The following is a 26584-nucleotide window of genomic DNA, read 5'->3' as shown; positions in this document are numbered from 1 at the left end:
TCGTAGTAACCTCAACAGCAATATAAATGTTTTTGTTTCGTGTTAGCGTTGGAAGAATGTCAGAAAATATGTATTTGCAAGAATTTCCGAGCATCATGGTTTCCGCGTGTGTACTATTTACGATTGGGATATTTTGTCCAAATCCTTAATTTTTTTTCTAGTTATATTTTGGAAAAACAAACTCCCTGTCTCTTATCACAGTGCCTTTAGCTACTTAATAATGGCCGGGGTATATACATTACATACATTGTAATTAGCAAAACGGGAAAAAAACATTTTTTCTCGATTTTTTTAAAGTACTAGTTCCTTGTTTTCTATTGTGTTTTTAGTAAAAACTCGCAAATTCCTAAAATGACTACTACTACCTCTCAATATTTACAATTTGTTTTAGGAAGTTGGGGATATATTGTTACATGATAAAAATCAATGCAGTCTTAAAAATTATCTTGTCTGTGTATTAATACTATGAAGACCCGAATAATAGCAGGCACTGGAATAATAGTAGGGAGTGGAAAATTCCAAATGAATTAATAATAGTAGGCACCGGAATAATAGTAGGCAGTGGAAAATTCCAAAAATAATGAATATTAGTAGGCACGAGATAATTAGTGTCTAAACAGATTCGATGCATAGAATTAAAGCTATGATGGAATATTTATTATAAAATCATAACAAGGACAATCATTATTATTTTAATCAACAGTTTACTAGTAGCATGAAACAAAATAATATGTTTAAATTCCACAATTAGCTACAAATTAAAGTCATGATGATACATACTTAGTGTACTTCAAATTTACCAATTGTTCTTCACTATTCTGACCCTGCAGTCACATTTTGAAAAGACCTAACCGGATGCAGAAGCCCGTTAGCACGGTAACTTTGCAAGACTGACAGCGGTAGCTGCCTATACGTTAGTAAAAACAGCACGTGTGCTTTACACGTAGAAAGTTAATGACATAGAACAATGTTGCTGCTGCACGGACTTAATTGAGGCAAAAATTAATAATCGTAGGCACCCGAATAAGAATCGTAGGCATGCGAAAATTTGAGTTGAAAAAATAATCGTAGGCATACGATTATTCGGGTCTTCATCGTAATAGTCTTAAGCAGGGGTCCCCAAACTTTTTCCTGTGAGGGCCACATAACCTTTCCCTTCTCTGATGGGGGGCCGGTGTCAGTTTGTAACAGAAAAAGTGTGACGATCGTAGGGGAGCTCAAAAAATTTATTGTTTTCCAGAAAGCCACACAACCAAATAACCCTTTCCAGGTTCTTTACAGAAAAAAAGTCAGGAAACAAATAATAACACTATTAATGAAATAAATAATAACTAAATAACCCTCTCTGAGTTCTTCACAGAAAAAAACAGGAAATAAATAACACTATTTATGAAATAAATAATAACTAAATAACTCTCTCTGGGTTCTTCATAGAAAAAAAAAGCCATGGAACATTAACTTTCTGTTGTGCCATGCACAATCTTCTCCCTTTGCTCTGAATTTTATGCACGACACCACAACCGTCATTACAGAATCCCACGTCAACATTTTGCAGCACAGTGCTTGCTGGTGAATTTGGCAGTGGACTCGTAGCGGGGCGATGAGAGCCCTTTTTTCCAACTCCCGGTTCATGCGTCCCATTATTAGACCGCGAGTTTCAGCCACCATGCTAGGAGCCCCGTCAGTCGTGATGCTAACTAGCTTTAACCAGTCCAGGTCCAACTTCTCCATGGTTTGGCACACTTTGTCAAAAATATCCTCTCCTGTTGTAGTCCATTTGAGACTTTGGAGGGCTGCCAGATCCTCGCAAATCTCAAAGTTTGCGCTAACTCCACGAATAAAAATGAGCAGTTGCGCTGTGTCTTGCACGTCCGTGCTTTCATCCAGTGCTAATGAAAAAAAGTCAAATTCTTTCGTCTTCTGCTGCAGCTGGGCATATACATTACTCCCGATTTCTTCACGCGTCTGGCGATTGTACTCGCCGACCGACTTACGGCATTAAATGCATCTTTCTTCTCGGGACACACTTCCTCCACGACAACATCCATACATTTCTTAAAAAAACTCTCCGTCAGTGAAAGGCTTACCATTGCTTGCTATCAGTTTAGCAACCCGAAAGCTGGCCCGAACGGATGCCTGGTTCAGCTGAGCTTGGCGTAGAAATGTAGTCTGCTGAGATAATATTCCAACTTTTAGCTTTGAGAGTTTGTCTGCTCGTATTTGGCCTTGCACGCTATCGTACTTGTCTTTGTGACGGGATTCATAGTGCCGGCGAAGATTGTATTCTTTGAATACTGCCACCGTCTCTTGACAGATGAGAAAAACAGCCTTTTCTTTGCATTTAACAAAAAAATAATCGTTTGTTCACTGCAGGTTAAATACCCTGCATTCTGAATCAAATTTTCTCTTAACTAACCTTTTCGCCATTATTCCGTTCTCAAACAGGTTCCGGTTGCACAGTTTTTATATGCTTGAATAGCATCACAATAGTGATGGCCCCAGGGCTCCGCCCTCACCTGCGATCGTCCAGATGTCTCGGTGGAATGCCCGCATGCATCAAAGGCAAACACTCTCCCCGCGCGTGTCACCAAAGGAGCAATGCGAAGGCCCGCTTCACTGGGATGATTTGTGGGCTCAGCAGGGGTGCAATGAACCAAACACAAGATTAAAACGTCCCAGTCTTCAAGGCCAAATAGGAAAATAAATCCGATAGCGTCTCTGGTATTGTTCAGTGGGCCGGTCCAAATGTGCCGGCGGGCTGCAAAAAAAAAAAAAAAAAAAAATTAAAAAAAAAAAAAACGATAGCGTCTCTGGTATTGTTCAGAGGGCCGGTCCAAATGTGCCGGCGGGCCGGATCCGGCCCGCGGGCCGTAGTTTGGTGACCACTGGTCTTAAGGATGGCTAGTTACAGTTTTATAACGGAAAACTGATTGAACATGGCTAATGAAAACGTTTTCCCCCATTATTTCCAGGTTAAATTTTTGGTATCCTCATAAAAAACATACTGGTTTTAGAAAAAAAGTTCAAATGACAGTTTTCAAGCAAAAACGGTCAAATTACAGAAAATGTGTGAAAAACAGCAATTTAGGTCAATAGTATACAAACAAGTCTTAGGTTGAAAAAAAAAAAGATATTTATCTCATTTATCGCCATCAATGATGATACAGTAGTGTTCAAAATAATAGCTGTCTGAGTTTGATTTATTTAATAAAGGGACAGTACATATTAATGAACATATACATATGTAAATAAACATATGTAAGATTATAGCCAAAGGCTAACATCCATCTTTGGTCTCTTGTGCAGGTTGAAGATAAAATCAACAAGGCATAGAAACGATGAGACACGCACACGCACACGCACACGCACACGCACACGCACCCGCACCCGCACCCACCCCTGCAGTACATTGTCAGACCAACAAGACCCAGATTTCATGATCTACACACACTTAAGGCTGTGCAATTGGGCAATTTGTCTCTGTTCGTCTTTGCAAAATATATTCTGGCCTTCTGATTCTTTGTGCTAATTGGTGGTTTGCATCTTGTGGTATGGCTTCTACATTCGTTCTCTCTAAAGGCACATTCACAGCTGCACTTTTTTGTCCAGGCTGAAAAGATAAACTTCAAGTAGTATTGTTCCATGTATGTCGGAGCGCAGCGTTCTTGCACCCAGAAGTCAAGTGAGAGTGCGCTTGAGTGAGTCAATGCCTGGGTGGGCATTGTATTGCCCCGATGTCTTCTTTAAGGCCCCTACGACAAGGCATTTCCCCCGAAGAAAAGTTGAGAATGAGACAGAATGGAATCAGAGAATGGTAATAGTAGTACATTTGAGAATTCAGCGGTTATGGATTAAAGTCAAAAGTTAAATATATAATCGCAGCCAAAGGTGCGTACGGTTTCCCTTCACCCTCATATGAGTCATACTCATCTTCCGTTTATTCGAAGTTGGGTCGCGGGGGCAGCAGCTTCAGCAGGGAAGCCCATACCTCCCTGCACCCAGATCTTCAGGTAGGATCCCAAGGCTTCCTTGTGCCAGCTGGTAGACACAGTCTCCCCAGCATGTCCTAGGTCGGCCCCGTGGACTTTTCCCTGTGGGATACCCGGAACATCTCACCACGGAGGTGTCCAGGAGACATCCTAATCAGATGTCCATGCCACCTCATCTGGGTCCTCTCGATGGATGCAGAGGAGCAGCGGCTCTACTCCGAGTTCCGAGTAGGCCTGTCGCAGTTACAAATTTTAGCTGACGATTTATTGTCTCATCTCTTTTTAATTACATCCGAAATTGTACATTAAAAAAAAAAAAAAATTTAACCACTAATGTCAGTGTACTGACGCTCCCCTACTTACGAACATACGACTTACGAACAACGGTACATACAAAGATGTCTGCAAATTGCGTTTATGTCAAAAAATGTTCGTAAGTTCGATTTTGTATTTTTTTCCGAGTAGTGCTTCTTTCCGCCGCTAATACCGACGCCTGGCGCTGTGAGAGCTCAGCTCACCCAGCATCTACCTTCTTCTGTCCAATTCGTTGCAATGCGTAAGTGCGTGAACGTATCTCCAGTGCGCAAAGAACCTTTTTCATTTGTATCATTAAATATCTCGTGCATCCATTATTGAATATGGTTGGTAAAAAGCGAAAGGCTTCTATTGAGGGAGGTGCAAGGAAGAGGCAAGCCATTTCATTTGAAATGAGTGGCAATAATAACGAAGCTTGATGCGCGTGAGAGTGGTGAGGGTTGCACGGGCATACAACTTGAATCGTTCGACTGTCAGTACCATTTATAAACAGAAAGATCGAGCAGCAGGACCCAAATATTGAACGTTGCACAAAGTTTGCAAATCAATTGAATGATGCCATACAGTGCTACCCCATCATTTATGATGAAAAAAAGAAGAAAACTGCAATCGTCGTTAGATCGCTTCTTTCGGCCAGTTTCTAATACATAAATCTCTCTCTACAGTACTGTACATATTCTCTCCATTTTATTAAATGTTTTTTTAGTACAAACCAATGCGTGTTACTTATACAAGCCTTAAACATACAAATGCACTTATATAAACCTTCAATATACTTATATAGGCCTTAAACATAAATTATAATACAAAATATAGCACTGAATCAACTTACAAACAAATTGTAATAATAGTAATTTAGTGGAGTCACTCATTACCCCTCGAGGAACCGAATTTACTTTGTCTTCTTTTTAATAAAAAATTTAATAAAATAATTTTATTTATTGCCTTTTATTTTAAAAATGGAGCGCTCAACGTAGGAACTGTTTAATGTAGGAACCGTTTCGTGCATAGTGTGTTTAGAGACGAGCCCATTTAGTACGCACACGCCGAAAATGTTAATGTGTTGTCGAGCGAGTTATTGCTGTTTTATTTTCTTTAATAAAGAATATGTGAATTTCCTTTGTCTTCTTTAATAGTGGTTAAGGTTAGTGATTAAGATTAGGTGAACTGTCTGGCGACGAAGTGTCCGGCGACGAATTGTCCGGCGACAAATTGTTCGTCGACGAAGCGTCCGGGGACGAAGCGTCCGGGTACCCTTTTTGAAGGGAACTACACAGTCACCTTCAGAGCCAGCCCTTGTTGATGTGTTGGAATTTTTTTGTACAAAATCTTGCAGTGGAGGAGGAGCTTTATGTTGGAAGATTTTGTAGACTAAGGTGGCACCTGCATATTTAACAGTATTGTTCCAGTTCAGTCATTTGTGCAGTTCTTTGTTTCTTAAATACAATGTTTCTTGTGCATAAACGACTCCGGGACTCACCAACTGCTGAAGGTTCAGCTAGCAGCGTTGGAGGCCCGGCTTGCAGAGGTGGAGGCCTAGATGTAGATGAGGTTTGAGTGGCTGTTCTCTGAGCTTAGTGAAAAGGCCCGTTCTACAGCCTTGCTTCTGCTTTCTCTCCCGACGCCGCCTTCCTCGCCGGCGAGACTGTATAACAATCCACGGAGGTCCCTCTTCCGGAATGTTGTGCACGCGATGGAAGACCCTAGAAACTGCAGTTTCCTGCTGGAAACTGATGTTTAATAAGTCCATATGGTTATAATTGATGTTAAAGTCTGGTATTGATGAACAACTTGCGAAAAGACACACAAAAAACATGAAGTGTGTACAAGCGAGCTTGAACCCACTGCATGCTCATGTGCTGCTATCTTGTCAAGCATATATTCTCAACTCGGACCATTTGTTCAATAAGCCTACCATGCATGTTTTTAGAATATGGCAGGAAATCGGAGTACTAATTGAAAATTCACGCAGGCATGAGTAGAACATGCAAACTCCACAGAGGAAGGCTGTAGGCTGGGGTTCAACCTTGGGTCTTAAAATTGTGACCTGTTCACCACTCTGCCGCTAAACATCCAATGATTTATGAATTGCAATAATGGAAATTGGCAAGGGTGATCAAACTTTAATAGACCACTGTAATTTATTATGTATCTTTAAATTTGATGTATTTTTCTTGTTTCTTTGTATTTGTCTTGTATAATATAATATAATTTTGGGTATTTGTTTTTCCACAGATACATTATTCCAATTAAAGGTATGTGATCATATTTAAAATAAATAAATATATGACATATGTAACGTGTTTCTGCCCCCCACTTTTTTTTCTAGTTCACATCCAAACAACTCGAAAGACTAGCCAAGAAGGCAGAGAAAGAGTCTGAAAAGGAACAGGTGAAGGTCAAAAAGGTGAGTAAATAACCATGTTACAATTAAGCGTTTCAGGGCAGATGGGCCCAACACATTGATTGCAAGCAACTGGTAAATGTCAAAGATGGTGTGAGTTTATTGTACCCTCCCCTGTGATCATTTGGAGGTAAGTAAACTTTATTGTCGATGTTGTCCGTCTCATCTCACCTCTTTTTTTTCGTGAACAAGACCCCAAGATACTTAAACTCCTCTACCTGGAGAAAAGTTTAACAAGGCTCTTGCTTATCTTTTTTTCATCAAAACTTCATCTATATGAAAAAAAATCCCTGTAACCTACTTCATGACCAAATTAGGCCCACCAATAAGAAAAAAACAAATTCTAAATTTTAAAAATATGCTATTTATTACGTTAAAAACCGATGGGTTTTCAAATATGAAAATAGAAATATAAAATCAAAATTAAATTGGATTCATCAAATAGGTTTATTATAGTCAGAGTACAATAAAAACAAACCGAAAGCTGTAAGTACTGTCATCCTTCACCCCTTTTTCAGCTTCAGTACATCGCATTTTTTATATTAAATATCCAAATAAAATATGTTCATGAAAACTCACAAGCAGAAGACAGGAGGTGAAAATTGGCAGAAGTCAGGGCACCGCTTCTTCTGCACTGAGTTGGATGGCACTCAGCTCCGAAGAAGTAAAAATTTCACCATAGAAGAATGACGTGTCGAATAATAGAGAAGGATGTCGTCTTGCCTTTTCCTGTTTTCTTCTGATTACATTTTGTATCGCGCACATTACCTCGTGAAGAAAGACCACTCTGAGCCTATTCCAGCTTTGTTTGGATTTTGAATCACCTTTGAAGATGCGTCCCGGATCATCTAAGGCACGTGTCAAACCGATTCCGCCGAGGGCCGCAGTGGGTCCTGGTCTTTGTTCCAACCGATCCAGTGCCGACATTTTAACCAATCAGGTGTCTTCTAAAATAAGTAGCACCTGACTTAAATTAACTGATTACACTTGCAAAATGTATCCTCTTGTTGAGTTGGAATGAAAACCTGCATCCACTGCGGCCCTTTGAGGACCGGTTTGACACCCCTGATCTAAGGCATCAAAAAAAAAAAAACGAAACATGATGTCAGTGATCGAAAAAGGAAAGTTGCTAGATATGCCGGAGGCATGCAAAAATTATGCCCATGAAGCACGCCATTATGGTGTAATGAATTCACCGTGCATTACATCAAGAAAGACGAAGCGAACATTCGGAAAACGGCATTGATATCTTGTTCCAAGCACACCAAGCGAGGTAACCACCAAAAATAAAACCGTCATTAAGATGGAGAATGCCCAATCGGTCTGGATCACGGACTGTAGGGAACAGTCGATAAGTTGATGGGGAAAAGACCTATATGCATTTGCTAGATTTAGCAAATGGGCGATATGACAATTTTTTTTTTATCACAATAAAAAAAAAAATCAGTCTATCGATAATTTTCATGATAACTATCACATTTTCTACGCCGCACCCTGAAAATTGCCTTAAAATTGTTGAATTTTGCAATTTCTTGTGTATAAGCTGCCCTTTAATTCACAATTTCCACCTCCATATTAATGGTTTTGATAGGGAGTACAAATGTGTTACCGTATTTACTCGCAAATAAGCCGCTTTTGCCGGACAAAAAATGATGACTGAATCAAGGGTACAACTTATATGCACATAAAAACACGACATGCACAAAACTGCAAGTTGACGTCGCCATGGCATGAGGACGTCACGACAAAATGGCGCCGTGACGTCACGACGCAAGCAAATGCCCCCGAATGTTCAAAATAGAGAAGATAAACCGAGAAAACGCTAAACTAAATTCAAGAAAAAAGTGTGTCTTGCTTAAAACGTGAAAAAAACTCACGTTCCCGTCACTGCTTTAATTCATACAGTATCTCAGAAATACCAATATTTTTTCTTTCTTGGAATTCATCTAACAGGGGCTGATGAATCACCTGTGTCTTTGTCTCACTTTCTCACCAGACAGAGTATCTGTATAGATGAGGTGTCCCAGCGCTATCTAGGTACACTGTAGTGCAAAGCTAATAAGATAAGTTTTATCTCATCTCATTTTCTGAACCGCTTTATCCTCATTAGAGTCGCGGGGGTGCTGGAGCCTATCCCAGGTGACTTTGGGCCACGGGACACCTTGAATCGGTGGCCAGCCGATTGCAGGGCACAAGGACACGGACAACCATGCGCACTCATACCCATACCTAGGGACAATTCTGAGTGTTCAATCAGCCTACCATGCATATCTTTGGAATGTGGGAGGAAACCGGAGTACCCGGAGGAAACACACGCAGGCCCAGGGAGAACATGCATACTCAACACAAATAGACATGATTTGAACCCAGGACCCCAGAGCTGTGAGGCCGACGTGCTAACCACTCGCCCCACCTGGCCGACCTCAATAGTTTTATCTGTTTATCTTTTCTGTATTTTATAATCCTTATAAAGTGTGATTTATGGGTGTATGTATGTTAAGATTCCCTCGCTACGTCTGTCCAAACTGTGCAACGTAGCTGTCAGGTCCTAATAGACAAGTGATTGAACTTCTTCACCTTCTCTAAGTGTGTAAACTCAACTTTTGTTTGTTAAAGCTGAAAGCAGCGTTGTTTTCACGTGTGGCTGGTTGGTCGTAACGCAGGACGCCTTTCACGTCATTTACAAACGTCATTTTCGGAAGAATTTCCTCCAGCGAGTTTCCCGGTGCTCCCCGAAACACTTTTTTCCCCTGTCGTTACGGGAAGACTCGGCGAGACACGATGCTGCTGGCTGCAATATAGTTTCTAAGGTAGGACGCCTTTCCACTTCATTTTCCGAAGAATTTCCACCAGGGAGTTTCTCGGTGCTCCCCGGAACACTTTTTTTTTCTGTCGTGACGGGAGTTATAAAACATCCACCCATCCATAAATCACGCTTTATCTATTCTATAATCCGTATAAAGCGTGATATATGGATGGCACCCATTCATAAATCACGCTTCATAAGGATTATAGATGAGCGCCGAGGTCGAAGCCTCGCCACCACTTTGGAATGCAGAAGATTGTACTTCCATGTTGGTGCGCTTCAATTGTTTACACGTTTCCCAACTCGATACGAAATGAGAACTCCTATTTTTTGGCATAATTGGTGAAAAGTACGTATGTAAAGTATGCAAAAAAGGAATGCATACTATATACAGAAGCAGGAGTATGCCTTTTAGGAAAAAGGAAAACTGACGGTAACACCCAAATATTGCTTAAATAGGTAAAATTTGTCAGCCTTTCTTTTGAAATTGACCGTCAGCTTTCCTTACTTTTTCCTAATAGGCATACTCCTGTGTAGCGTAACAGCCGAAAGATGGTCAACTCTTAACTGATGGTTTTCGGTTTCCATAAACATCCAACCACCTTGATAAATTGTGTCGCTTTTGCCGGTGGTAACATGTACACTGCAAGACTAACAAACTCCTCCGTGGTTCATGTGTCAGCTGTTGCTTTAAAGTTTGTGCCCTTCACAATAAAAGTTACTCACAGAATATATACATACAGTGGGGCAAATAAGTATTTAGTCAACCACCAATTGTGCAAGTTATCCTACTTGAAAAGATTAGAGAGGCCTGTAATTGTCAACATGGGTAAACCTCAACCATGAGAGACAGAATGTGGTAAAAAACTGAAAATCACATGTTTTGATTTTTAAAGAATTTATTTGCAAATCATGGTGGAAAATAAGTATTTGGTCAATAACAAAACTTCATCTCAAAACTTTATGTACCCTTTGTTGGCAATAACGGAGGCCAAACGTTTGCTGTAACTGTTCACAAGCTTTTGACACACTGTTGCTGGTATTTTGGCCCATTTCTCCATGCAGATCTCTAGAGCAGTGATGCTTTGGGGCTGTCGTTGGGCAACACTTTGACTTTGAACTCCCTCCACATATTTTCAATGGGGTTGAGATCTGGAGACTGGCGAGGCCACTCCAGGACCTTGAAATGTTTCTTACGAAGCCACTCCTTTGTTGCTCTGGCTGTGTGCTTGGGATCATTGTCATGCTGAAAGACCCAGCCACATCTCATCTTCAAGTCCTTGCTGATGGAAGGAGATTTTCACTCAAAATCTCTCGATACATGGCCCCATTCATTCTTTCCTTTACACCAGGGGTGGCCAAGTCCGGTCCTCGAGAGCCGTTATCCGGTCTGTTTTCCATATCTCCCTCCACCAACACACCTGAATCAAATCATCGGGATTGGTATCAAGCTTCTGGACAGCTTGCTGATGAGTTGATTATTTGATTCAGGTGTGTTGGTGGAGGGAGATATGGAAAACAGACCGGATTGTGGCTCTCGAGGACTGGAGTTGGCCACCCCTGCTTTACACATATCAGTCGTCATGGTCCCTTTGCAGAAAAACAGCCCCAAAGCATGATGTTTCCACCTCCATGCTTCACAGTGGATATGGTGCTCTTCGGATGCAATTCAATATTCTTTCTCCTCCAAATACGAGAACCTGTGTTTTTACCAAAAAGTTCTATTTTGGTTTCATCTGACCATAACATATTCTCCCAGTCCTCTTCTGGATCATCCAAACGCCCGCAGACGGGCCTGGATGTGTACTGGTGGCGCATTGTGTTACTGATAGTAGCCTTTGTTACTGTCGTGACCGGACGTTGCGTCGAAAGACGTTTGGTCCCCGGACGTTTGGTAGAACGGATGTTTGGTCGCCGGGTTCGCTCGCTGTCAAATTATGACAGAGTTTACTGTTGATATTTTGATATTAGATATTTAGATATTAAACTCACGCTCTCTCATGATTATAATTTTGAGAGCTGGTTTCAACAGTAACAACCCGGCGACCAAACGTCTGTTCTACCTAACGTCCGGGGACCAAACGTCTTTCGACGAAACGTCCGAGTACTGTTACTGTGGTCCCAGCTCTCTGTAGGTCATTCACTAGGTCCCCCCGTGTGGTTCTGGGATTTTTGCTTACCGTTCTTGTTATCATTTTGGCACCATGGGGTGAGATCTTGCATGGAGCCCCAGATTGAGGGAGATTATCAGTGGTCTTGTATGTCTTCCATTTTCTAATAATTGCTCCCCAGTTGATTTCTTTACACCAGGCATTTTACCTATTTCAGATTCAGTCTTCCCAGCCTGGTGCCGGTCTACAATTTAGTCTCTGGTGTCCTTCGACAGCTCTTTGGTCCTGGCCATAGTGGAGTTTGGAGTTTGAGAGACTGAGGTTGTGGACAGGTGTCTTTTATACCGATAATGAGTTAAAACAGATGGTATTAATACAGGTAACAAGTGTAGACCTCATTAGACCTCTTTGACAGCCAGAAATCTTGCTTGTTTGTAGGTGACCAAATAATCCACTAATGCGATTTTTTTCCACATTCTGTCTCTCATGCTTGAGGTTTACCCTTGTTGACAATTAAAGGCCTCTCTAATCTTTTCAAGTAGGAGAACTTGCACAATTGGTAGTTGACTAAACACTTATTTGTCCCACTGTATATACATTTACAGAAATCTTAATGACGTCAAAAGCGGTTTAAGAGCAATGTTCCCTCTAAGCTGCGCGCGTGCGCAATTGCGCACTACTCTCGTCTTCTCTGCGCAGCAGCAATCATATGGCGCGCAGTAAATAAAATCGCCCTTTTTTTTACCCCTTTCCCCATGATGGCGCCGTTTAAGCGGCAGCCAGTGGCAGTAGCTCAGTCCACCCTTATGTTTTTTGTGTTTTACAGCATGTTTTACATGAAAAAATAGAAGGAACATTGACATGCACCTGCTTGTGGCAGGTGTGATACTGGTGTGCCCATAGCGAGCAATAATGATGTCGTGACCGGATGATTCGCCTAAAGACGTTTTGCCGACGGACGTTTGACAGACGGACAGGTCGCCGAATGAACGTTTGTTCAAACAGCGTTTAATGATTAAATGCAAATACTAGTATTTGTATTTAATCATTAAACGCTGTTTTCAGCTGGATTTGACCGAATTTGAGAGCATTTTGAGCCATTTGGCGAATGGACGTATATGGACGTTTTTTTGCCTCCTTCACGACATCATTGCGACATTTTACCGAGGAATTCACTTCCCTGGGCTCGGTTCTAATGTCCAAAGAGCTCCAGTATTTGTATTTAATCATTAAATGCTGTTTTAGGATGGATTTGACCCCATTGCTGTCATTTTACGGCTCGGTTCTGCTACATCTGCCCACCCAAGAGTGCTTATTCCCTGGCTGCCATGCCCGCCCAAGAGTGCTTATTCCCGGGCTGCCATTGATGGTAGACTAACATTGATTTTTACTATAATTTGGACAACGCCGGCAGCGGGCCGGATTAAAAACCCTAACGAGCCGTATATGGCCCGCGGGCCGAGGTTGAAAAACTTGTACACACGATCCGGGGGTGGGGCGAGCGTGCGAATCCCGTTTCGGCGAAACCTCCGTTTGGCCAAATAAACGTTAGGCAGAACGTCCATTCGGCGACCTGTCCGTCTGTCAAACGTCCGTCGGCGAAACGTCTTTAGGCGAATCATCCGAGTACCGATGATGTCGCTCACACTGGTACTCAGTGCGCTCAGGGAGGTGTTCTTTCTGCCCAGACAACAACAAAAATAGAGGGAACATTGTTTAAGAGTGTAACAAAATAAATTTGAATCAAATTAAAATTAAATCTTGTATTTGGTCCTTTACACTCCAACCATTATTAAGAATAATCTGTAATTTAGAATTAATTTTCAAAATAGAAATGGGTCAATTGAATTAGAAATGTCTCTTGTGCTTATGAAGCCTCCAGCAACAACACCGACTTCTTTATCGGTCGCTCCAAAGCAGAAGGTTCTTCTTTAGTCTCTTATCTCCTATTGAGATCTTAACTCTTTTCACTAGTCCATCCTTTCCTTTGATAGTCTCTCCCATCCTTGCCCTTTCCATTCACCTCTAGGTGACAGATCATCAATGTCCATTACAAGGTCACCTTTTTGTAGGTTCGTCTTTGTAGCATGCCACTTCCGTCTTGCAATGAGGCTGTGCAGATATTCTAGCTTCCAACAACTCCAGCTGCGTTTTTTTCTGTTTTCTTCCTTCTGTCGTGATGAAAGGACCAAAGCAGTCTATCCCACAATATGAGAATGGAGAAGCCGGAGACCGTTCTTCTGGCAAGTCGCTGTCCTTCTGGTAGTCCCTTGCCTTGGTGTTTGGTCTTTAATGGCTGTACACTATTATCAGCTTAGTGACATGATGCTCTTTGGGTATGACCATGGGATGTTTAAAGGGGTCGCCGAGAGTCGAGTGTCACCTTCACAATGTCCTCTGCATCAATATAAAATTCCAGATGATAGTTTTTTTCCCCTTGTTAGTTGATTTTCCTTTCTTTAACTGTTCAATTTCCTTTCCATATGGTTGTTTCTGTAAGTCTCTGATTCTGAGAGATTGTGCCTGTTTCTGTTCATTTACTGAGGTAGCCACACTTTAGTTGATTTGCTTAGCTCGTCTCATCAGGCGAGCGACTGCTTGGAGAGCGCAGGGCCACGATGAGAATCTGACCAGACTATCTGCGATGCTGAATGGCTCTGCAATCTGCAATGTAGATGTCTGGAAATCTCCAGGTCCAGGGCCATATCTTCTGATGTGGGTATTTTGTCCTCTCACAGAAACGGAGGAACAATCCGAGTCAAGTAGCTCATTCACAGTTCTCCCACGGGATGCTCCATATACCGGGTTTTTGTCCGTAGGCACATAATGCCATTGCTGATGGTCAGTGCTGTTTCGAATCTTCTGGACCCTGTTTGCGATGAATGTGTGAGAGCGCCTTGAGTCGTTGTTGATATAACTCAAAACTACCTTTGAGTCAGTCCAGAAGTATTCCTCTGCATTGACACTATTGAGTTCTTTTCAGATCACGTTACTGACGGCATCTGACACTAGTGTTGCGGTCAGTTCAAGCCTTGGTATTTTTGTCGGCTTTGTTGGGGAGACACAAGCTTTTCCGATCACCAGAGAGCAGTGAATCTCACCTATCTGATTTTTGAGTCTCAGATAAGATGATTGCACATATCCACTGGTGCTTGCAGCAGAGAAGTGGTGTAGCTTTGATTCAACTACTTCTCCAAATTTGATGGGCACGTAGCAGCGAGAGGTATCTTCATCCCTTACAAATTGACGAAGTCCCGTCTCCAGTCCTCCCACCGTCCTCTCAGGGAGGCAGGCGGGGGTCTCTCTCTCTCGCTCTCTCGCTCCCTCGCTCTCTCGCTCTCTCTGTCTCTCGCTCTCTCTCTTGCTCTCTCTGTCTCTCTCTCTCTCTCTCTTGCTCTCTCTGTCTCTCGCTCTCTCTGTCTCTCTCGCTCTCTTGCTCTCTCTCTTCCTCTCTCTCGCGCTCTCTCTCGCACTCTCTCTCTCGCTCTCTCTCTCTCTCTCGCTCTGTCTCTCTCGCTCTCTCTCTTGCTCTCTCTCTCTCGCTCTCTCTCTCTCTCGCTCTGTCTCTCTCTATTTTCACGACTGCTGAGGTAGCGAGGGCTGACAATGTCATCCAGTGAGGACAGAGAACATCCGATGATCTTCTGAGCGGTGTTTTCTGTCTTCTGCCATGCTTCCAGTGAACCACACTGTAATGCAGTATACCAGGATGCTCTCCACAGTGGCTCTATAGAAGGTTACCAGAAGTTTAGTTTCCAAGTTGTTCCTCCTGAGTACCCTCGTTTCTGGGCCTTCTTCACCACTGCCGTGGTGTTAGTAGACCAGGAGAGCTTGTCCGTGACGTGGACCCCCAGAATTTGAAGGACTGGACCCTGTTTACGCATACTCCATTTATAAGGAGTGGGGACAGATCTGTGCTGCATTTGCGAAAGTGCAGGATTATTTCTTTAGTTTTCGTGGTGTTTAGTGGGAGATTGTTCACCAAACACCACGAAGACAGTTTGTTGACCTAATCTCTGTAGGCAGACTCATCCCCCCTGAGATGAGTCCGACCACAGTGGTGTCATCGGCAAATTTGATGATATAGTTAGAGTGGTGGGTCGGTGTACAGTCGTATGTGTACAGGGAGTATAGAAGAGGACTCAGTACGCAGCCTTGAGGGGAGCCAGTTCACAGTGTAATGGGGGAAGAGAGGTGGGGACCAAGTCTAAGTTTAGTTCAGTCAGCTTTCAGTTTGTGGACAGTTGGTTAAGAAGTTCTTAATCCAGCAGCAGATGGAAGAGGATAGTCCAAGGTGGGAGAGTTTGTCAGCCAGAATGTCCGGTATTATAGTGTTGAAGGCTGAGCTATAGTCAATGAAAAGCATCCTCACATAGTTCCCATGGTGCTCCAGGTGACCCAGTGCTGTGTGTAGATCTACGGTGATGCCGTCCTCAGTGGACCTATTTGCTCTATAAGCAAACTGGTGAAGGTCAACTGAGGGAGGGATTGTATCCCTGATGTGGCGGGCGACTAACTTTTCAAAGCACTTCATGATCACAGGCGTAAGTGCAACAGGCCTACTATAATCATTCAGGCTGTCAATGGTTGGCTTTTTAGGGACAGGGATAATGGTGGCAGATTTCAGGCAGGATGGGATGATGGATTGATCCAAGGAACAATGGAAAATCTTTGTGAAAACCCCAGTCAGCTGGTCAGCACAGGCTTTGAGCACCTTCCCAGGTACTCCGTCAGGGCCAGCAGCCTTCCTGGTGTTCACAGTCCGCAGTACCTGTCTCACTTCATGTTCCTGAAGCTTCAGTGTACTGCTGCAGGGTGGTGGTGGGGGTGTTGAGACTGGGCCTGATTTGTCAGTCTCAAAGCGGGCAAAGAAACGGTTCAGTTCCTCTGCTAGTGAGGCATCTGCGTTAACAGACACATTATTGTCATTGTAATTGGTAATATGTCATATTCCCTGCCACATCTTCTTTGGGTTATTTTTTGTGAAGTGCTCCTCAATTTTCCTTGTATATGCTGCCTTGGCCTTTTTAATGCCTCTCTTCAGGTCTGCTCTGGCAGCACTGTATTGTAACTTGTCCCCTGACCTGAAGGCGGTGTTACGGCATTTGATGAGTGCGTGTCTGACTGGTCATCCAGGGTTTTTTGGTTAGGAAAAACCCGGATACGTTTATTAACAGTGACAGTGTCCGTACAGTTTTTGATGTAGGAAAGTGCAATGTCCGTGTAGTCCTGGAGGTTGTGGTGTTCAAAAAATTCCCAAATGGTGCGGGAAAAACAGTCCTGCAGTTGAGAAAGGGCTTCCTCAGGCCATGTTTTTATTATCTGTATTTGTGGCCTTGTTAGCCTCCGCAGTGGGGTGTATGAGGGGGTGAGGGACAGGCAGAGATGGTCGGATCCAGCAAGTTGAGGGACAGGTGTTTGCTCTATAAGCATGTTTGATGTTAGCATAAACATCGTGTAGAGTTTTATCTCCTGTGGTGTGACACTTCACTTACTGGATGAACTTAGGCAGAACAGTCTTTAAACATGCTTTGTTGAAGTCACCGGCAACAATAAGGACTCCATCGGGGTGGTCAAGCTGCTCTTTGTTTGCCGTCGCTAGCAGGAGGCTAAGTGCCGTGCTAACTTTAGCATCCGGTGGGATGTAAACAGCCATTACAATAACTACCATTAGCTCCCTAGGTAGATAGAAGGGCCTGCACAGAACTGCCAAGAGCTCTTAATCAGGTGAACAGTGAGTGTTAATGATCCTACTGTTGCAGCACCAGTCGTTGTGTACGTAAAGACGCAAGACAATGCGGCCGATACGGTCATTGATTTCAAAATAGAGAAAAGATAAACGGATAAAACACTAAACAAAATTTATTTTGACGTCTATGAATGATATTCATGAAAAAAACGTATCTAATATAAAACGCGAAACGTTCCCACACTGCTCGCTCGGGGCACGGCCATCTTAGTGAGGTCGGGGCGCGGCCATCTTAGCGAGGTTGGGGCGCGGCCATCTTAGCAAGGTCGGGGCGCGGCCATCTTAGCGAGGTCGGGGCGCGGCCATCTTAGCGAGATCGGGGCGCGGCCATCTTAGCAAGGTCGGGCGCGGCCATCTTAGTGAGGTCGGGGCGCTGCCGTCTATATATTTTTTCCGCCAGACGCGAGTAGCCTTGATTTGGAAATAAAACAAAATTCCACCTTGATTTTTATTTTGTTTTATTTCTTTTTCGAAAGTGACAACTCTTGGAGTAATATAAACCACCGACAGAATTGAGATATTTTGAGATTAGAATCAATATGGCTGCCACAACATCTTAAACTTCTGGTAAGAAATTTGTAATTTCTGTAATTAGAAAGCATCAAGTTCTCATCAAGATAGACTTGTTTCTTTTTTCAAATTGAATAATTTGATATTTTGCATTTACAAAGACAGGCATATTAGCTTCCTTATGGTATTGACCCTAATAATGTGCTTTTGATTCATACAGTATCTCAGAAATACCATGTGTGGTGATTTTTCTTAAGATTTTCCCTTCAAAGTAACACATTTGTACTCCCTATTAAAACCATGTATGTGGAGGTGAAAATTGGGAATCGTAAAATTGTAAAATTCAACAATTTTAAGGGTGCGACTTATACGCGCGGGCGGCTTAGATGTGAGTAAATATGGTACCTCGGAATCGCTCTTGACTCTCAACTAGCCTTCAAACGACAGATAAAATAAACACGCTGAATAAAATTAAATTCAATTTGTCTAATTTTAGGTTCATTAGAAACAATCTAACGCTTGAGTCAGAAAAATTGTATTTTGAAATAATGGTCATCTCACACATGACTTATTGCCTAGCAAGTTGGTCATCAGCCTGCAAAACCACTAAAACCAATTGAAACCATTTATAACTAGGCTTTGAAAGTATTGGATAGAAAGCCAAAAATACACCACCACTGTCAGATATTAAAGAAACACAAACACCTGAACTGGAACAATACTGTTAATAATGCAGATTCCACCTTAGTCTACAAAATCTTCCAACCCAAAGCCCCTCCCCTCCACTGCAACATTTTGTACAAAAAAATCTAATGTATCAACAAGGGCTGGCTCTAGAGGTGACTGTGTAGTTCCCTTCAAAAAGAGTGCTTTCAGCCAAAGCACCTTCTCTGTCTGCGCCACACATACCTGGAACTTAATACCAATTAACATACATGTACTCCCGTCTCTGAACCTCTTCACCAATCATCTTAAAGCCTGGCTGTTAGATGAACACTGTCTGAAATTGTACTACGCGTGTGTCTAGTGCGTGTTATTGTTTCTCTTGTACCTACACAAGGGACTAAAGATGGAAATTAGCCGCCGGCTACAATCTTACATATTTACATATATACCGTATTTTCACGACTATAAGGCGCACCTAAGTCTTAAAATTTCTCCAAAATAGACAGGCCGCCTTATAATCCAGTGCGCTTTATATATGGAGCAATACTAAAATTGTTATCACGATAAAATAAAATAAATCAGTCGATAGGACAACTACGGCAAGCAGCCCCCGACTCTACTATTTTCTCGTAGATAAAGTACTGCGCAGTGACTGCTGGGATATATAGTTTTTTTTTGTCAATACACCCAATGGATTGTGGCCTGGCTATTGGCATCAACACAGTTGCGAAGCATGGAAGACAGCCTTGGAATAGTTACGCTAGCTACTAATTGCGAATGGATAATGGCCTGGCGATTGGCATCAACACAGTTTCGAACCATGGAAGACAGCCTTGCAAGAGTTACGCTAGCTACTAGCTAGCTACTATTAGCAAATGGATAATGGCCTGGCGATCGGCATCAACACAGTTGCGAACCATGGAAGACAGCCTTGGAAGAGTTACGCTAGCTACTAGCTAGCTACTATTAGCGAATGGATAATGGCCTGGCGATCGGCATCAACACAGTTGCGAACCATGGAAGACAGCCTTGGAAGAGTTACGCTAGCTACTAGCTAGCTACGATTAGCGAATGGATTGTGGCCGCCTGGACGGACATATTGGTTTTGTGGGTGATGATGACGTGAGTACATTGTAAAATGGCTAAATAAAGTACAACCGAACTCAGTCTTGCTTCCGTTGCCTTTTTAAAAACGTGTTTTTAGCGTGCGAGTGTAGCGTGCATATGGTGCATGTAGCACCAAATTAGTGTGTTCGCCGTTGTAGTATATTGATAATATTAGTGCAAAGTTATCACAGCCGTCAACCTGGGTGTATTGACAAACGGACTATATATCCCAGCAGTCACAGCGCACCGGAAATAGCGTCTGGGGCTGCTTCCGTAGACAGCGCTATTACGGTTCGATAATCATCCATAAATTATTTATATATATATATATATATATATATATATATATATATATATATATATATATATATATATATATATATCTATATCTATCTATCTATCTATCTATATCTATCTATATCTATCTATATCTATCTATATCTATCTATATCTATCTATCTCTATCTCTCTCTATCTCTATCTCTATCTCTATCTCTCTCTCTATCTCTCTCTCTATCTCTCTCTCTATCTCTCTCTCTATCTCTCTCTCTATCTCTCTCTCTATCTCTCTCTCTATCTCTCTCTCTATCTCTCTCTCTATCTCTCTCTCTATCTCTCTCTCTATCTATCTCTCTATCTATCTCTCTATCTATCTCTCTATCTATCTCTCTATCTATCTCTCTATCTATCTCTCTATCTCTATCTCTATCTCTATCTCTATCTCTATCTCTATCTCTATCTCTATCTCTATCTCTATCTCTATCTCTATCTCTATCTCTATCTCTATCTCTATCTCTATCTCTATCTCTATCTCTATCTCTATCTCTATCTCTATCTCTATCTCTATCTCTATCTCTATCTCTATCTCTATCTCTATATATATATCTCTATCTCTATCTCTATATATATATCTCTATCTCTATCTCTATCTCTATCTCTATATATATATCTCTATCTCTATCTCTATATATATATCTCTATCTCTATATATATATCTCTATCTCTATATATATATCTCTATCTCTATATATATATCTCTATCTCTATATATATATCTCTATCTCTATATATATATCTCTATATATATATCTCTATCTCTATCTCTATCTCTATATATATATATATATCTCTATCTCTATCTCTATATATATATATATATCTCTATCTCTATCTCTATATATATATATCTATCTATCTCTATCTCTATCTCTATATATATATATCTATATATATATCTATCTCTATATATATATATCTATCTCTATCTCTATCTCTCTCTATATATATATATATATATATATGCCATGCCTGGCTGCGTCTAAAAGAACGCTGCGTCCTTTGTGTGTGTAAAATACAGAAATAGCACTCGTTATTGACACTGCGGCTAAAAATATGATGCGCTGAATAGTCGTGAAAATATGGTATGTTCATTCCCATGAATATAAATATGTTCATTAATCCCTTATCAATCAATCAGAAAGCAACTCTTCCCCAATAATTAAAAAAATGTATGGGATGTTTGATTTCATTTGATCTTTCGTAACTTGGAATTTTTTCGTATCTTGGGACAAATTTTTTCTTATTGTGGCTTTCCGTAACCTGAATATTTTCTATGTAGAAGCAGCCGTACCACTGTATATGCATGTTTCAAACTCAGGTGTTACATTGCATTTTCTATGTCATACTCATATCACAGGCTCTGCAACAGAAAAATGTGGAATTCGCCAGAGTATATGCTGAGAATGCCATCCGGAAAAAAAACGAAGGTCTGAATTGGTTGCGGATGGGATCTCGAGTTGATGCTGTGGCCTCGAAAGTCCAGACCGCTGTCACAATGAAATTAGTAAGTTAAACTCATTACATTGGAGTTTTCGAGAATATACTACCGTATTTACTCGCATATAAGCCGCTTTTGTCGGACAAAAAAATGATGACTGAATTGAGGCTACGGCTTATATGCGCTTAACAAGTCGACATGTACCAAACTGCAAGTTGACAACGCCATAACGTCATGGCGCCATGACGCCAAACGCCGGTCATTTATTTAAAAATAGAGAAAAGAGAAACAAGTAAAACGCTAAACAAAATTTATTTTGACGTCTATGAATGAAATTCAAGAAAAAAACTCACTTGTGCCTGTCACTGCTCGCTCGGGGCGCGGCCATCTTACCTAGGGTGGGGCGCCGGCATCTTACCTAAGGCACTGCCGTCTTCCTGATAGGCATTCCCAAGTGCACGCACAAATAATGAAAAAAAAGACCATCTTCTGGATTTTTCTTGCAAGGAGACCTGAACCGGTCATGCCAAGTTCTGGCCTCACACGCTTCTTTTCTTGTTTATTACCTTCAAGGAACCTAGTTACAATGGACGTCTCAACTCTCAAGGGAGAGGTGGGAAACAAAAGTGCGACGTCAATATAGTCAAAATAAAAGAAGATCCATGTGCAGCTCAAGGTGTTTTGAATCTTCTTTGTTTTTAGTCCACTCCAAGCAGTCCAAGGCGTTTTGGTGTTTAGTCTAACTAAGGTTCTCAGGAGCAAAGCATTTACTTCGTTGCAAGCAACCATATAATAATATGAAAATACGTTTAATAGTAAAGCAAAGCATATTCTTCATTGCAAGCAAATATATAATAGTGTAAAACTAATAATCCTAATAAGCAAAGTGTAATAGTTAAACGTTCTCTGACTGGCCAGATGCGAGTAGCCTTGATTTTGAAATAAAACCAAATTCCACCCTATTTTTTTTTTCCATTTTATTTCTTGTTCGAAAGTGACAACTATTGCAGTAATATGAACCATCGAAAGAATTGAGATATTTTGACATTAGAAGAAATATGGCTGCCACAACATCTTGAACTTCTGGTAAGAAATTGTAATTTCGGTATTTAGAAGGCATCAGGTTATCATCACGATAGACTTATTTCTTTTTTCAAATTGAATAATTTGATATTTTACATTCACAAAAACAGGCATATTAACTTCCTTATGGTTTTGACCCTAATAATTTGCTTTTAATTCATACAGTATTTGTATTTCGCAGAAATACCACGTGTGATTTTTCTTAAGATTTTTCTTTCAAACAAACACGTGTACTCCCTATTAAAACCATGAATATGGAGGTGAAAATTTTGAATCGGGGGTGGTTTATGCACGAGAAATTGTAAAATTCAACAATTTTAAGGCAATTTTAAGGGTGCGGCTCATATGTGCGGGCGGCTTACAGTTGTGGTCAAAAGTTTACATACACGTGAAGAACATAATGTCATGGCTCTCTTGAGTTTCCAGTTATTTCTACAACTCTGATTTTTCTCTGATAGAGTGATTGGAACAGATACTTCTTTGTCACAAAAACATTCATGAAGTTTGGTTCTTTTATGACTTTATTATGGGTTAACAGAAAAAGTGATCAAATCTGCTGGGTCAAAAATATACATACAGCAACACAAATTAGCAATTTTGGTGACTTAGAAAGTTGTGTCAGTGAAATGAGCTTCATCATGGCCTTTTAACTTCTCGTGAGTGATTATGAGTGACTACAGCTGGTTACTTCTCTGAGGCCATTTAAATAGGGCTCATTGGATGCAAAGGCCCACAAATGCTACAATGGGAAAGTCAAAGGAGCTCAGCATGGGTCTGAAAAAGCGAATCCTTGACTTGAACAAGTCAGGAAAGTCACTTGGAGCCATTTCAAAGCAGCTGCAGTTCCCAAGAGCAACAGTGCAAACAATTGTTTGTAAGTATAAAGTGCATGGCACTGTTTTGTCACTGCCACGATCAGGAAGAAAACACAAGCTATAACCTGCTGCTGAGAGAAAATTGGTCAGGAGGGTGAAGATTCAACCGAGAATCACCAAAAAGCAGATCTGCCAAGAATTAGAAGCTGCTGGAACACAGGTGTCAGTGTCCACAGTCAAGTGTGTTTTGCATCTCCATGGACTGAGAGGCTGCCGTGCAAGAAGGAAGCCCTTGGTCCAAAAGCGGCACCTTAAGGCTCGACTGAAGTTTGCTGCTGATCACATGGACAAAAATAAGACCTTCTGGAGGAAAGTTCTGTGGTCAGACGAAACAAAAATCGAGCTGTTTGGCCACAATGCCCAGCAATATGTTTGGAGGAGAAAAGGTGAGGCCTTTAACCCCAAGTACACCATGCCTACCGTCAAGCACGGTGGTGGGAGTATTATGCTGTGGGGCTGTTTCCTGGCAATGGAACTGGTGCTTTACAGAGAGTAAATGGGATAATGAAGAAAGAGGATTACCTTCAAATTCTTCAAGATAACCTAAAGTCATCAGCCGAAGATGGGGTCTTGGGCGCAGTTGGGTGTTCCAACAGAACAATGACCCCAAACACACATCAAAAGTGGTAACGGAATGGCTAAATCAGGCTAGAATTAAGGTTTTCGAATGGCCTTCCCAAAGTCCTGACTTAAACCCCATCGAGAACTTGTGGACAATGCTGAAGAAACAAGTCCTTTTGAGAAAGCCATCAAATTTAACTGAATTGCACCAATTCTGTCAAGAGGAGTGGTCAAAGATTCAACCAGAAGCTTGTGGATGGCTACCAAAAGCGCCTAATTGAAGTGAAAATGGCCAAGGGACATGTTACCAAATATTAGCGCTGCTGTATGTATATTTTTGACCCAGCAGATTTGATCACTTTTTTCTGTTCACTCATAATAAAGTCATAAAAGAACCAAACTTCATGAATGTTTTTTTGTGACAAAGAAGTATCTGTTCCAATCACTGAGAAAAATCAGAGTTGTAGAATTAACTGGAAACTCAAGAGAGCCATGACATTATGTTCTTCACAAGTGTATGTAAACTTTTGACCACAACTGTACGTATATGCGAATAAATACGGTATATACCTCGAAACACCATTTCAAAAGTAAATATTTCGTATTTATCTTAATTAGATTTATGACTGATAGGTAGCCACTGATCCTTGAAACTAATTGAAAAAGGTCGTCTCATAATTAGAATTTGTTTCCTCTGACACTGGGGAGAAAAAGTACACACTGTTCGTCCTCTGAGGCATCGTTTTTTGTTTATGAGTTTATTTTTAAAACTAGATTTGTCTAATAGCTCCAAGAAGTGCTTCTTCACACAGTAGGCAATCACAGTTGGGCTAAGAAATTTCCTGATTTTATTTTTTCCCCCCTGCAAAATGCTACAATGACAATATTCAAGATTCCTTAGAAGCCCTTTAATAGTAGATCTCAGGTTTATATTTTCTACAGGCTGAAGGCCGGTCTAGTACCCTGTCAGGTTCCTTTCTTCTTATGGACACTATCTTTGACATTACCTACTTCTCTGTCATAATTGTGAAACATTGAAGCTATGTAGCATGAGTATAGTTTTTTTTTGTGCCAGAGCTGATAAATTCATTGTGAATGGAAGGTTTCTCCTTGTGCCCTGCGATTGGCTGGCCACCGATTCAGGGTGTCCCTCGCCTCTGGCTCGAAGTCAGCTGGGATAGGCTCGGCACCCCCCGCAACTCTGAGAATAAAGTGGTTCAGAAAATGAGATGACAATTATAATAATAATAATAATAATAATCGGACATAGGCCATGTCGTCATTACCACAACACAAAAAGCCTACTTGTCATCACACGCAGAACTGCGTGTGACGAAATTGATGGTGCTTCTCCATAAGCTACGTTTAATCGGCAAAAGACCTAAATAAGTGTAAGTTACGGACTTGTAATTTGTCATTCCGCTGTTGTGGATACAGGTCGCTTACCTCTCGATTACATACAGGTCGCTTACCTCTCGATTACCGCACACTGTCTGCCACTTACCTTCCTTCAAGTCAGCTAGTAGGAGGCAGATCACCAACCAAACATCTATGAGGCAGATCACCAACCAAACATCTATTCATATGCCGCAGAAGGGAATGTGTGTATGTTAGCGCGAGTTTAGATGTCTGATGGATGTGGGGAAAAAACTGTCCTTAAGCCTATTTGTCCGAGCTTTGTGGGACCTATAGCGTCTGCCAGAGGGCAGCAGCTGGAACAGATTGTGACCAGGGTGGTAAGGGTCCCCTATGATGTGCTTGGCTCTGCTGAGGTAACGCGGGCTGGCAATGTCTTCAAGTGAGGGCAGAGAGCAGCCGACAATCCTCTGGGCAGTGTTAATCACTTTCTGCATGGCCTTTTTGTCTGCCGCCGTGCTTCCAGCGTACCACACTGTGATGCCGTACGCCAGGATGCTCTCTACAGTGGTTCTGTAGAAGGTTCTCAGAAGATTGGAGCCCAAGTTGTTCTTCCTAAGTACCCTGAGGAAATGGAGTCGTGTCTGAGCCTTCTTCACCACTGCCGTGGTGTTTGTAGACCATGAGAGCTTGTCCGTGACGTGGACCCCCAGGAATTTAAAGGACTGGACCCTGTCTACACATACTCCATTTATGAGGAGTGGGGCCAGATCTGTGCCGTGTTTGCGAAAGTCCAAGATTATTTCTTTAGTTTTCGTGGGGTTCAGTGTGAGATTGTTCACCGAGCACCACGAAGACAAATTGTTGACCTCATCTCTGTAAGCCGACTCATCCCCTCCTGAGATGAGTCCGACCACAGTGGTGTCGTCAGCGAATTTGATGATGGCGTTAGACTGGTGGGTGGGTGCACAGTCGTAGGTGTACAGGGAGTACAGAAGAGGACTCAGTACACAGTCTTGAGGGGAGCCAGTGCTTAGTGTAATGGAGGAAGAGAGGTGGGGACCAAGTCTAACAGTCTGTGGTCGGTTGGTCAAGAAGTCCTTTATCCAGCAGCAGATTGAAGAGGATAGTCCAAGGTGGGAGAGTTTGTCAGTCAGAATGTCCGGTTTTATGGTATTGAAGGCTGAGCTGTAGTCAATGAAGAGCATCCTCACGTAGTTCCCAGGGTGTTCCAGATGGCTCAGTGCTGTATGAAGAGCAATGGCAATAGCATCA

At 41.8% G+C, this 26584-nt stretch overlaps 1 protein-coding gene across 2 annotated transcripts in view; it reads left to right on the top strand.

Annotated features, from left to right (window-relative positions):
- The window catches only part of chmp1a (charged multivesicular body protein 1A), a 53365-nt gene that overhangs the window by 164 nt on the left and 26617 nt on the right, over positions 1-26584 (top strand). For both annotated transcript variants that reach the window (XM_077595436.1, XM_077595438.1), the window contains exons 2-4: positions 6540-6559; positions 6634-6711; positions 21354-21500. In XM_077595436.1, coding sequence (XP_077451562.1) covers positions 6540-6559; positions 6634-6711; positions 21354-21500 — 245 coding nt within the window. The remainder of the gene's footprint in view (positions 1-6539; positions 6560-6633; positions 6712-21353; positions 21501-26584) is intronic.

The sequence above is a fragment of the Stigmatopora argus genome, chromosome 3, assembly GCF_051989625.1.
Source record: "Stigmatopora argus isolate UIUO_Sarg chromosome 3, RoL_Sarg_1.0, whole genome shotgun sequence".
Taxonomy (NCBI): domain Eukaryota; kingdom Metazoa; phylum Chordata; class Actinopteri; order Syngnathiformes; family Syngnathidae; genus Stigmatopora; species Stigmatopora argus.
This window is presented reverse-complemented; position numbering and strand designations above follow the sequence as displayed.